Source organism: Trematomus bernacchii, unplaced genomic scaffold, assembly GCF_902827165.1.
Source record: "Trematomus bernacchii unplaced genomic scaffold, fTreBer1.1, whole genome shotgun sequence".
NCBI classification, from domain to species: Eukaryota; Metazoa; Chordata; class Actinopteri; order Perciformes; family Nototheniidae; genus Trematomus; species Trematomus bernacchii.
The window spans coordinates 8,746,703-8,760,655 of NW_022987593.1; the positions used below are offsets into that span (position 1 = coordinate 8,746,703).

The following is a 13,953-nucleotide window of genomic DNA, read 5'->3' on the forward strand; positions in this document are numbered from 1 at the left end:
TATAGTATGACGTTTTCTGCTCAATTACATTTGTATGGACACAGTCATTTTCAAAAGTAAAAGCAGAAAAGATCAGTTGACTTTTAGAAATAAAGAAGGGGGTGAATCAGATAATACCATAAAACACAAAGTTTTTCTGCAAATGTATATGATACATTATTATAAATTGCCAAATGTATCACATTAAATTAAATGTACAAACAGTAACAATTTACTTGATCACAAAGATTGCACTCAATTCGTTTTTGGACCTTTCCCCCACCTTTTTCAGTGAGAGAAGGGGAGAAGGGTGGGTGTTGGTTGGGGGGGAGCACTTTCACACTTTTGTCCAATGGTCTTTCTTAAATTAGCTATGGGGGCAGGAGGCTCCCTCCCTGCGCTTACAGAAGGAGGAGTCTCCGCCTGTCACTGACTACTGTTTCATTATTACCTGCACAGTCCTGCAGCATTCACCACACTCAGAAGCAAAGAGAGAGGCACACAGAGGACACACTCTCAGGCCTAATCCATCCCAATAGAGTTTTCTTTTTTTATGCTCTTTCCCTACGTGGGACAGCCTGCTACTGCTGACTTGTAAATTACAAGGCAACTAGCAGTAGATATGGCTGGTTGTCTGCGGAGTTCCTCACTTTGTCAAAAGTGGGCACTTTCAAGAAGCCTGCTTGTGACATTTGCTCTCAGCTTCTACTTTGCTTCAGCAGCTGCAGAGCCGTTTGGCTCCGCTCATCTTTATCAACGCAGATCTGGACCTAATGAAGACAACATTATCATTGCTAACAGTGGGATCAGGGTGCCTTTAGGGAAGTCTGTGTTTCTTGACCCAGTGAGTGACCTGGTAACAGAAGTTCAGCCTGGAGACCGCTGCCTCATCACGGTTTTGGACAATGACCCACTGGCCCAGAAACCTGGGATGCTCTCGCCTAAAAAGTTCCCCTGCTCATTTGGACCAGATGAAGTCAAATACACTCATTTTGGATCTCGGAGCCCCAGCAAGGATCGGGTGAAGCTACAACTTCGTTATGACTCCCAAACAGACACAGTTGTCATTCCTTTCATGCTGGAAGTGGAGGTGGTTTTCCAACAGCTTGAGATCCTCACCAGGAATATGCCCCTTAATGTTGAAAAGCTCAGTGGTGACAGCGTCCCTATTGACAAAAAGCATCTGGAGTTTTCCTTTGAGGATGAAGTAACACAGTGTAAGATCGCCACTCTGGTCGGCGCCGGTGATCTTCCCAGGTATGGCACTCTTTTGAATAACCCCTCAAATGGCCAATTTATTGACTGTGATGAGTTTGTGAAACAAGGCATTCGCTACAAACACACAGCTAAAACCAACTCACCTAACAGAGACTATATTCCAATGATGGTAGAGCTGCAGGATAAAGAAGGCAACACCATTATGCAAGAGCATTTCCAAATGATGGTTAGAATTAAAGAGGGAGCAGAGAATACAGGTCCTAGACCCAGCTTTGTAGCCATGATGATGATGGAAGTTGATCAGTTTGTGATGACAGCTATTACAAGTGACATGTTAGCTGCTGAAGATGTTGAATCTGACCCAGATGATTTAATCTTCAATATTACTACACCGCTGAACCCTGAGCAGGGCTATCTCATCAGCACAGATGATCAGAACCTGCCTATCACCTCTTTCTATCAGAGAGACATCAAAGATCTTAAAATTGCTTATAAACCACCCTCAGACGACTCAGAGACAGAGAGGATTTTCCAGCTGGAGTTTGAAGTTGTAGACACTGATGGTGCTGTGTCTGATACATTTGCTTTTATGATTGTGGTAAAGCCTATGAATACCTTGGCACCTGTAGCAACCACAAATACAGGGCAGCTACTGTTTGAAGGGCAATCTCGACCTCTTTCCAGCTCCCAGAATTTAGAGATTAGTGATGAGGATAACCTGGAAGATGTGAGTATAACTGTGGTTGATGGCTTAAAGCATGGAGATCTGATGGTGCTCGGGGCTCGCAGGAAATTCTTCACACCTGCCGATCTAGACGCCGGCATTGTGGTGTACCAGCATGATGGCAGCGACACCTATAGCGACAACATTATTTTTAGAATGACTGATGGCAGTAATGAAGTGGAGTTTTTGTTCCCAATCACTATTGCTCCCACTGATGATGAGCCACCTATTATCAATGCTAACACTGGCCTGGTGCTATTCAAGAATGAAGTCATGCAGATCTCTCCCTTTATCCTGAGTGCCACAGATATCGATTCAGAAGACTCCACTATTAAGTTTATCTTGGAAGTGCCATACTCAACTGTAGGGGAGCTCCTGCTAAGGCAAGTTGAGCCTCCCTCTGACCCGTCTCTCTGGAAGTTCAGCGAGACAGATGAGATGTTTGAGCAGGTGGTAACAGAATGGTTTCAGCAGGATATTCTTGATGGAAAGCTTTTCTACCGTCACATTGGACCCCATAGCACCACCATTGTAGTTGATCATTTTGTTTTCCGGGTCCAAGATGATAATGACCCCCCTAATCAATCTGGCGAGCACATATTCACCAGCAAAATCCAACCTGTTGATGACATTGCTCCAGAACTTGTTCCCAGCAGCAGCCTTCACATGACAGTCCTGGAGTATGAGCTAACTCACTTCAAGAAACAATTCTTGTGTTATACTGATTTCGATTCAGATGACAGGGACCTGAAATACACCATCATTAAGCCCCCAACTGACACAGATGAGAACAATCCAGCAGCCTTAGGTGACATCGTACTGACTGACAGCCCAAACACTGTAATTATAGAGTTCACACAGGCCCAGGTTAATCATCACAAAGTAGCTTACAAGCCTCCAGACCAGGAGCTGGGCATCACTCCAAAAGTGGCGCAGTTCACATTCATTGTAGAAGACACTTCTGGTAACACAATAGATGGACTATTCACCATTTTCCTTCAGCCAGTGGACAACAAACCCCCGATTATCACTAACAAAGGTTTCACTGTTATGGAGAGCGCTTCACATATCATCACTAGGAACGAGCTGCTTGCCACAGATACAGATACAGATGATGAAAATATTATCTTCACCGTGACCCAGATTCCTCGGTACGGGCAGCTGCAGTATTTGGGGATCGACATGGCAAAAGGAGAAACATTCGTAATTGAAGACCTTTCAAATGGTCACCTTACCTACAACCATGGTGGACAGGAATCTGTCAGTGACACCATAAAGATTGATGTCAGTGATGGTTTTCATGAGGTACCCATCATCATCAAGATCAACATTGATCCAGTTGATGACGAGTCCCCCACCCTTATGCTCCCAGCCGGTCTGCTTGGAGCATCCATCGATGTACTGGAGAACGGAGCCACAGAGATTACAAGTAATGTCATTCAGGGCCGTGATGAAGACACAGATGACCTCCTCCTAACTTTCATTGTTGAAGAACCTCCCAGGCTTGGTGAAATCCTAGTAAATGGTGCTCCCGCTGAGAGATTCACCCAGGAAGACATAATTAATGGGGTAGTGGTGTATGCTCACACATCCGGTGAAATCGGTCCAATCAAAGAATACGACTCTTTCAACCTTACTCTGTCTGATATGTCAGAACAGTGGGTTGTTGGCGGCAACAACATACATGGTTTGACTGTTCAAGTCACCATCCTTCCTGTTGACAGCATTCCACCTATTGTCAGTGTTGTAGAGCAATTTGTTGTCGTGGAGGGGGAGAAGAATGTCATTACTCTGGACCACATCCAAGCTGAGGATATCGACACTGAAAATGATGATATCCTATGTACCATTATCGTCCAACCAACATCTGGTTACGTGGAAAACATCTCCCCAGCTGCAGGCTCTGAGAAATCCAGATCCGGGACAGCCATCACTGCATTTAGCATCAAAGACATCGCCCTAGGTCATATCTACTATGTCCAGAGCATCCACAAAGGGGTTGAACCTGTGGAAGATCGCTTCACCTTCCGCTGCTCAGATGGAATTAACTTCTCTGAACGACACTTCTTCCCCATAGTCATCATTCCAGCCAATGATGAAAAGCCAGAGATTTTCATCCGCGAGTTTATTGTAATGGAGGGCATGAGTCTGGTCATTGACACACCAATTCTGAACGCGGCTGATGCTGACATTCCTGGGGACGAGTTGCACTTTGAGATAATAAAAAATCCCAAACACGGTTCAATAATTCAGCAGCTTAGCACTGGCACAATCCCTGTGGAAAACTTTAACTTGGAACAAATCAAAGAGGCTTCCAATATTGTCTATGAACACGATGACTCAGAGACCAATGAGGACAGCTTTGTAATCAGACTTTCAGATGGGAAACATACAGTAGAAAAAACAGTCCTTATCATGGTTATTCCTGTTGACGATGAGACACCAAGGATGGCTATAAATGATGGCCTTGATGTTGAAATTGGAGAGACAAAAGTCATAAGCAACAGAGTTATTCAGGCCACAGATCTTGACTCGGAAGACAAAGAGCTCACATATGTTGTGCGTTACAGCCCAGGTCAAGGCTTCCTGCAGCGTATCAGCAAGTTTGGTGATGTTTTGGGTAATATTACCCTTGGTATGAACTTCACACAGGACGAAATTGACAAGCACCTCATCCAGTATGTACACACAGGCCAGGAGGGAATCCGTGACCTGCTGAAGTTTGATGTCACTGATGGCCTGAATCCACTCATTGACCGTTACTTCTACATCAACATTGGAAGCATTGACATGGCTTTTCCAGATGTTATCAACAAAGGTGTGACTCTTAAAGAAGGAGGGAAAGTAACTCTTACCACTGACCTCCTCAGCACCACTGACATTAACAGTCCTGATGAATTCCTCAGCTTTAGCATCACAAGAGCGCCTAGTAGAGGCCACTTAGAGTGCACTGACCAACCAGGTGTTCCCATTTCCACCTTTACCCAACTGCAGCTTGCTGGCAACAAGATCTACTACATTCACACCTCTGACGATGAGATGAAAATGGACAGCTTTGAGTTTGAGGTGACGGATGGTTTCAATCCTGTATTCCGTACCTTCAGAGTGTCTATCACTGATGTTGATAATAAGAAACCTGTCTTGACTATAAGCAAGCTTTATGTGGAGGAGGGAGAAACAAAGCTTATCACACCATTTGAGTTGACAGCCGAGGATCGGGACACCCCAGACAACCATTTAAGATTCATAGTCACGCAGGTGCCAGTGCACGGCCAGCTGCTTTTCAACAATACCAAACCGATCACAACCTTTACCAAGCAGGATCTTAACGAGAACCTTATCAGCTATAAGCACGATGGCACTGAGACCAACGAAGACAGCTTCTCCTTCACTGTCACAGATGGCACTCATTCCGATTTTTACGTCTTTCCTAACACTGTGTATGAGACACGCAAGCCCCAGATGATGACCATTCATATCAATACTGTGGACAATGGTGTGCCCCAGATTTTGGTTAACAAAGCTGCTGCCTCACTGAAGGTCCTCCAAACAGGCCACGTGGGCTTCGTGATCACCAGCAAGGCCCTCCAATCAGAAGACCGCGACAGTCCCCAGAGCATCCTGACATACACTGTTTCTGAGGCTCCTCTGCATGGCTTCATCATTAACACCGCACTGGGCAACGACAGCATCAAGACCTTCTCTCAAGGTAAGAAAATGTCACAATACTTAATCTCTTCACAGGTTTTTTGACATTTAAAATGCAATAATTATTATTTTGAAATGACCATGAAGCATAAAAAAAGTCAAATAGGCAAGCATTGAAGAAAACAGATATTTTCGTTAGAAGTTGTTGGAGACAAAAACAAAGCTAAAAGGAGAGTGACATTTTTGGCTAGCCAGAAAAACAACTCAATGATTTACAGAAATTCATTAAATCATTTTTTCAGCTTAGAAATCATGACAACTAATATGGAGTAATAACAATTGATTCATAATTAACATGTTTATAATTTGCTTCAAACTAGCCTTAGTTGCCACAGTTATTTTACCTAACATTTTCAGCTAACACTCAATCTTCCATTATTTGTCTTTATAACAGCTGATATTGACGACATGAAGATCAATTATGTGCTGTTGGATGGGAGCAACGCCACAAGTGATATCTTCTACTTCACAGTTGAAGACAAAGGTAGGAATCTTTTAAACTTCCTGCCCTCTGTCAGTCTCCTAAGTGTTTGCATCACAAAGACTTAAGGCAGTTGGCCATGACTGACACCCAGTATAGATAGAGCCGCCATCTCTTTTCGGTTTAAAGGACAGGGGTCAAAGGGGACTTCTGCCAAACACTGACTGGGTAAAAGTGAAAGAAGTGGGACTACCTCATGCTCTAAACTTTATTGTTAACAAACAATGGGATAATTTACCCAAAGGCACTTTTCTGACTGTTTAAATGTCCACCTTTCATCCTGTGCTTGAAGTTTCATTGAAATGTGTAAAGGTTAGTGTGCTGGGCTTTTCAGTTTATATTATCTTATCGGGATAGGTCTTGCCAACTTCGGCTTGACCTTAAAAATCTACCATGTTTTGTGGGAATATGTCAGTTGTTGTTCCCATTTGAACATATCTGTGAACATGTACTTATCCTGTTTATCCTATAGAATTAGCTTGAATGAATCACATTTAAATGTTATAGACACGACAATATGTATAAGCTCTGTCACGTTTACCCAGATTTACATAAACAGCATGATAAATATAGCGAATGAAAAGCAATACAAATGCATCAGGTGGTTGCTATTTTAGTTTTGACTTTAAATCAAATCAAATCAAATCAAGGTTTATTTATAAAGCACATTTAAAAGCGATTTTTGGTCGGGCCAAAGTGCTGTACATGTAATAACTACAATCACATAAAAACACATTTCTATAATCACAATAAAAGACAATAAATTACAACAGATATTTTTTTAAAAACACAGGGAAAAGTCAGGAGTCGTGCTCCGCTCTGACTAAAAGGCCAGGGAGAAGAAGTGTGTCTTAAGAGTAGATTTAAAAACCCCTAGGGTCTGGGCCGACCTCACATGGAGGGGCAGAGTGTTCCAGAGCCTAGGGCCAGCTGCTGCGAAGGCTCGGTGCCCTCGGGTTTTGAGCCTGGTCTTGGGCACTATCAGCAACAGCTGGTCAGCAGAACTTAAAGCTCTTGTTGGGGTGTAGCGCTGGAGGAGTTCAGCTATATAGGCCGGAGCCAGCCCATTTAGTGCTTTAAAATACAAAACAAGATTTGGAAATGCAATCAGTTGGGGCAGGGAAAGTTAAGGCTATAATTATGCTGGATTAAGGGCCATGTTGGTCATAATACCACCATCACCATCAGGGCCATTAAAAAGGCAGGACTGGGAGGACTGACACTGGGAGTTTTTTTTTTCAAATGACTGTCTTTTGTCAACAAAGTGAAGCCTCTTATTAGCCTTGACTGAATCCCAGTAATCAACTGTTTCCCCAAACTGTAAGTGAATTATGTGATAATTTATTTTTAATGAGGATAAGTAGCACTGGCATTGATAGAAACCACAGCATGTATTATTATTTATACTCTACTGTTCTGCAGTATTGCTATTTGAGTTTCTTTACCTTACATGTGTGCCCTATGCATCTGCCTGAAGCACAGGCAGGTTACGCTTTTTGTCTTTAAGTGGAGGTTTAACCACAGGAAGGGAAGGCAAAGGCTTCAATTAGCTCAACATTCTTTTTCTGTTTGCTTTCATACATTGTTTAAGCTTCCAGCCAACTCTGCTGAACCAGGTGCAGTGGTGCAGACTGGGACATAAAACAAAAAGGTGTTGCTACATGACCACGGTTCACATGCAAAGGCCACAGACAGCTTATTCCACAACATACATGTAATTAATAGCACACATATTATATTCCAAATAATAGATAAAATGTTTAACATGTGGTTACCTACACACTCGCCAACACACATACAAGGGAAGGCACACAAACAAACACAAAGGCACACCCGGGAAAAGATCAAATAACAGATAAAAGCAATTTAAGCCAACCGGTGATTCACTTATGTGAAGTGTTAAGGTGGTGACTCCTGGGGGAGCGAGCATTATCTTCAACATGTAGAGACGTGCAGGTTGGAGAGCATGCTGATGGTCAGCCTATCTGCTTATAAATCTAAGTCAATGAGCTGTTAGTTTGTGAAGGAAAACTCCCGGTCATTAGGAGATTTTCTCGCCAAGATAATCCCCCCTACTAGTCTTTTTTTCAGCACACCTTCAAATAATCATAAAAAAAACACCATAAAAAAACACCATAAAAAGTGATAACAACTCATAACTTTAAATTTGGAAATGAATTCAAAAAGTTGCAAATTATTTTATTAGATTTTTTTAGGATCGTTTAGACACAAAAACAGAGATTAGTTTGACAGAAGACAGAACATTTAAATATATAAAACTGAGGCCGAAATGTCCGCAATCATCTTGTGGATTGTAAACCCCCTCCATAGACAGTGAAGCATTTGTTCTGTCTGTTTCTGAATCATTGTGTTTTCTTGAGCATTTCCAGAACTATTCATCTAATTACATTCTTATGTTCAACACAGTTTGAGTTTGACCTCGCTTTAAGAAATACCCCGTAGATGCTCTGATATGGGCAGCTGCTTAAGGGTCTTAGCACCCTTTAAGAGGAACCTGCCACTACATGCACTGCACTGAGGCTTTTTCACAAGTCAAGAATACACACACACAGTACACACAAACACAGTCCAAATCATTTACATATCTTAATGACATAGTATTTCCGTTTGGCATACTTCATAAAGCTCAAATGTTGCTTGTTGCATGTATGTTTCTGAAACTTTGTAGATACATGAAGATCTTCATCAGGCTTGAAAATGCTGTGTCTGTAGCAATAGCGTGTGTGTGGCCAGGCACAGCTGAAGTGTGTGTGTTGGTGAGAGGTCAGGGGTGGACATTCAGTTTCACGCCAGGAGACGTGCTGGTCAGCGGTTCAATTCCAGACTCTGCAGGGAAAGTTAGTGTAGCTCTCATCAAGTCTGAGCACATCAAGCAGGCTTTTTGGCTTATCAGCTGTTTGCTGAAAATGTGTCCGAGGAGGATAAATGATTCATGTGACAGAAGCAGAAAAAACAATAAGTGAACCAATGAGGAATGGGACATTTGCTAACAGATTTGTGGGCTGTGTATGACACGATAAGTCAATTAAGTCAAACACACAGTACACCCCAAATGTGCACTGGACATTTTAATTCTTTATAGAATGACACAGCTTTTGCTGCTGATGAAGGAACATTGATGAATTGGCTGAACAGGAGTTTTTTTTATTTAAGTTTGGCTTCCATCTTTAGAAGATTATCTTGATCTTTTGTCTTCGTTGATTTTATATAATGTCTTCAAAAGCTGCATAACTTTACTAAACTTTACATTTTCACAAAACAGTAAGATATCAAATGTCAATGTATTGTCCTTCGGCAATGACCTCGAACACAAACTGTAGTTCAACTTGGTTCATTCTTTCTGTCTATTGGGAATATCTATTGGGAAAGCAATAACCTGCATGCATGAGCAGGTCAGACACTCTCTACATCCATTCTAAGTGTTAGACACTGAGGCAATAAATACTTGTTTTTACAAGTAGATACACAGTTCACATATATCCTTGTCCAAAAGGCATGAGTTTAGCCAGAGGCTAAGATAAGAAACTCTTATTTACGGTCAGACTTGTTGAGACTTCTTTAGGATTCTGTTCATTTCTAAGTCTTAGAACTAGGACAATAAATTGATGTTGGATCATTAGCCTTTGGAGTGTTCTGGTCTTCAGAAACACTGCCTCTGCTTGCCAATTTAAGGCGCAGGATAGCATCAGATTTCATAGCAGTACTAATAAAACTCAACTGATTAACAGATGAGAACAAAGAGATAACAGAACAACATACAGATAAATTGACGCTGCCTCTTTGCTTTTTCCAATAGCAAAAAAAAGTCTTCCAGCTTTGGAATGGGGTTCATAGACCCCAGTGGGTTGAGTGTTATGTGATCATTGAGACCCCGGAGAGGAATGCACTTCCTTGGAGACTCCAGACTCCAGGGCCACAGACAGAGCAAGGCCTGGAAGTGGAGTGGTATCCCGGGCAGACAGGTGTGTACGTGAGAGGGAAGGCTCCAAGGGGATCCCCTTTCAAAGCCCTCTGTCACCCCACTCCTAGCTCCGCAGAAATCCAACCCAATCCCAGATAGCCCGATAACCTGCAGACTTCCACTGTGGAGGTGCCTGCCTTGAAGGGGCACTTCCCAAGAGAAAAAAGATAAAACCCAGAAAGGAAAAGATAATGAATAGGAGCTTGAACTTTTGTATATATTTGTCTTATCGTTGGTGAATGTTCCTTATTACTGTGGGTGTGCTCTATTGTACAGTCGGATTGTGTGCTGACTGACTTGTTACACCCTTACTTCCTAACTGTGTTTTGGGATCGTACATGTCACCCATGTCAACAGTCACCAGGAGATTTACTGGCTAATGGTGCCACAGTTGGGGCCCCCTGTGACTAGAAGCCGACAGCCTCTCAGACCCCCCCGCCACAACCCCCTCTGATGTCACTCTCCCGTCCTTCCCCTCGTATAAGACCCCTTCATGGTATTACTGTCCTCTTTCATTGGTGTGTTCATCTTTTGACCTCTTCTCCATTTCTTTCTTCTCAGGTTTTCCCCATATCCCTTTCAAGGAGACATGTTATCACCTCGTTCTCTGTCTTTCTTCCACTTTTTGTCCATTTTCTTCAGCCTTGATTTATGTTGGTTGGAGGGCTGAAGGGTGGGCAGTTATGATCTATGGCTAAAGCGGTTATTCTTATCTGCTCTCATATGGCAAAGCTGTTGCTGCCCCTAGCCAAGCTGTCCTTGAGTTACTCGCACTCCTTTCCTTGTCCTTTGCTTTTTAAACATGCTAGCGACATGGCTCTTGAGGAGGCAAAGCCACTCTGTATGATTGTCTGTTGGTCCATCACTTTGGTATATTTTGTTGAATCAATAACTTTGTCATAAAATTACTATTGACAATAATGTCCAGTGATTAATTGTTACTTCTCTGGTCATAGTTTAACTTTCTATATATTGCAATTCCTAGGTCCAAAAACTTCACTATTATGACCCAATACTAACAAATCTAAAGACATTTCCATTAGCATTAGATGTAATGCAATCAGCAAATGTTAGCATGCTATCACGCTAAACTAAGATGGTGGACATGGTAAACCTTACAGCTGCTAAGATAAGCATGTTAGCATTATCTATGGGAGCATGCTAGCGAGCATTTTGCTCAAAGCAATGCTATGCCAATGTCAAGTATTTTTCTATTTTGTTTCCAACTAAATATGACTTTAAAGAAGGCTAACTGAATTGACATTGTTGTATATTGTACAAGATCAGGTAATGTTTGTGAAAACACTTAGCCTTTTTGTTATTATGTGCTTTTCTTACATCTTTCTACCCCTATGAGTCAAAAGAGACAGATTCCCAGTGCAACATTTGTTATTTTGATTAGATTTCTTTGAAATGTTGTAAGCAACTGTGTAACTATATCAAGTATTTGGCAAGCAAGGGTCAAAGATGTGGATCTCAGTGCCTGTCAAGTTATGATTTGTAACATCCTGTAGAGATAACTTCACTACCCTGAACTGAAGCACTAATCGAGACTCTGTAATGTGTCGATTTACAGCACATGCTGCCGCTGTCTGGAAGGAATGATAAGAGTTATATTAATACATCCAACCATGCGGCATTCCTTACATGAATTCTTTGGAACGCAGAGAGGAAGTTATAGCTTTCACTATTTAAAAAATCTCCTCCTTCACTTATTAAGATGTCAAACAATAAAAAGAGGTAAACATTTTCTGTTTCTATCAACGTTCGAGACCTCCGTGATTTAATAGACCATGCTTAAAAAAAACATTGGCATTTAAATACCGAACATAGCTAACTGAAACCTTTCTGTATTTATATCAACAGGATGATTAATGAGGAAATGTAATAATGGTGATGCTTGTCACTTGATAAGGATATTCTTAGATGGTTGCTCTTCCTTGCATCATGCTGTTGAGCGTCAAAGCCTCATATTGACCTTCCTCTCCAATGATATCTCCGGCCTGACCCACTATCCCACTGCATCTATGTATGGTGCAGGCCGCACTGCTGTGTAAATATGAGCTGTTGCAGAATGTGCTGTCAAAGGACGCTGGAGCAGGAACAACTTCAGGCTATAATGTCCTGTGTATGTTTTGAAGTGTTCTTGCTGAGGCGGGATATTGGCTACTCAAAATTGTATGAAGAGCACTCATTTTGCTTCCTCTAGTTAAATACTGCACTGCAAATACCTAAATGTGTCACTTTGTAGTAGGTCACTGTGATTTACTGCACTAAAATAAGTCAACGTTTGGAGAGGATCCAGTTGCTCTCACTCAAGTCCTAAAACAGAAAAACATTAACATACTTCTTTAATATTCAGCCCCTGCCCTTGACAGTGATTAGCATCAATCAAACTGAAGCTAATTTTTTTTTAGCTGCTAACAGAGATACTTAGAAACATGTGCGGTCTATAACACTTTACATCCCAGCAGAAATGATGTTGATTGTCAGTTTGAAAAGCTAATGGAAATGTGAGCTGAGCCAGGCAGATACTGTATGTATTGGATTTGATGGCCAGTCTTATATAGTATGTGTCATAAAGACCGCTATAAAGTGGACCATCAATCATGTCTAAAATCTATTTTGACTTTCATGTTTGCAGATATTTTTCACAGGTCTTTAACTCGTCTATTTTGAGCAAATGTAAACCATTTCCACTCTGGTTGTTACCTTAAAGGAAAACCCTGCTGGGAACTGTGGTTTCTTGATTATTTCTTGATTTTCTCGAGTCTCAGTGTCTCACAGCATTTACAAAAGAAGTCGTAGAAAGGGAGATTCCTCTCTTTTACACTGGTGTGAACAATGTGGAGGCAGGCAGGGAGGCATGCCATGCTGGTGGATCGGGCCCACCCAGTCTGCGGCCTGCTGTCCGTCTTCGTTGTTCTCCCCTCAGCGAACAAAGCAGACACAGGGAGGAAGGGGAACATGGGTGGGAGGAGGTTTGTGGAGTACAGCTGTCACTCTGCCCCCCATTGGAGGGAGTCTGGCGGGAAGGAAGTGAGAGAGACAGATAGACGGACAAAGACAGAGACACAGCAAGACCTTTGCTTTAGCCAGAAACTGGTTTCTCTGACTAAGTTTATGTTAGGAGTTGTGTGACTGAGTGAACAGTGAATGAGAAACATTCAAATCATTTGGAAGGCCAAAAAAATCATTTGGAAGGAACCAAAAAAAACAAAACTGGCAATTTGAACACTGACAGTAGTTATTCTGGACAAAAGTAAACACCTTTGCTGCTTGTACAGCAGGAACACTGCACCTGTTGACCACACATTGCAATAGATCCACTGAGTTTAAGGAAAATGGCAGATTACTTATACTTATTCACTTGTTTCAGACATTTGGGATACCATGTGTTGTTCTAATCTTTTCAATATTGGAGGTTATTTGCCTTTTTTTGAAGAAAGGACATTTTATTTGAGATTAAAGGGTTCTTGTTGGAAATAGAAGTTTGTCAGACAATTAATGAGAAGATGAGATAATGGCAGCTAAATGTGAAAAACTGTTGCCACATGATGACCGTTCATGCAATACCTTTACACTATTTGACATATGTCACAATACACATGTGCTTCTAGACTCTTTTAGTCATCGGTCACGGCTATTTTTTTCGTTTTTGGTTAAATCACAGGTCAGGTTCACTGTTGTAGTGTTTATATATTTTTGACAATATATGCGACTTATTAAAATCGAGGTAAAGGATTACAAAACAGATGCATTTTTTCATCTATGACACATGCTTCAGTATCCTGAATCTCCTAAAATCCATCGTTATGTCTGCACTACAGGTGTCTGCTATTCAGCACAATATAGTCTAAC

General features: G+C 41.7%; 1 protein-coding gene across 1 annotated transcript in view; it reads left to right on the forward strand.

Annotated features, from left to right (window-relative positions):
- The first annotated feature begins 601 nt into the window (after positions 1-601).
- frem3 (Fras1 related extracellular matrix 3) overlaps positions 602-13,953 on the forward strand; it is a 31,737-nt gene continuing 18,385 nt past the window's right edge. Inside the window, exons 1-2 of the mRNA XM_034129973.1 lie at positions 602-5,630; positions 6,024-6,113. Coding sequence (XP_033985864.1) covers positions 602-5,630; positions 6,024-6,113 — 5,119 coding nt within the window. The remainder of the gene's footprint in view (positions 5,631-6,023; positions 6,114-13,953) is intronic.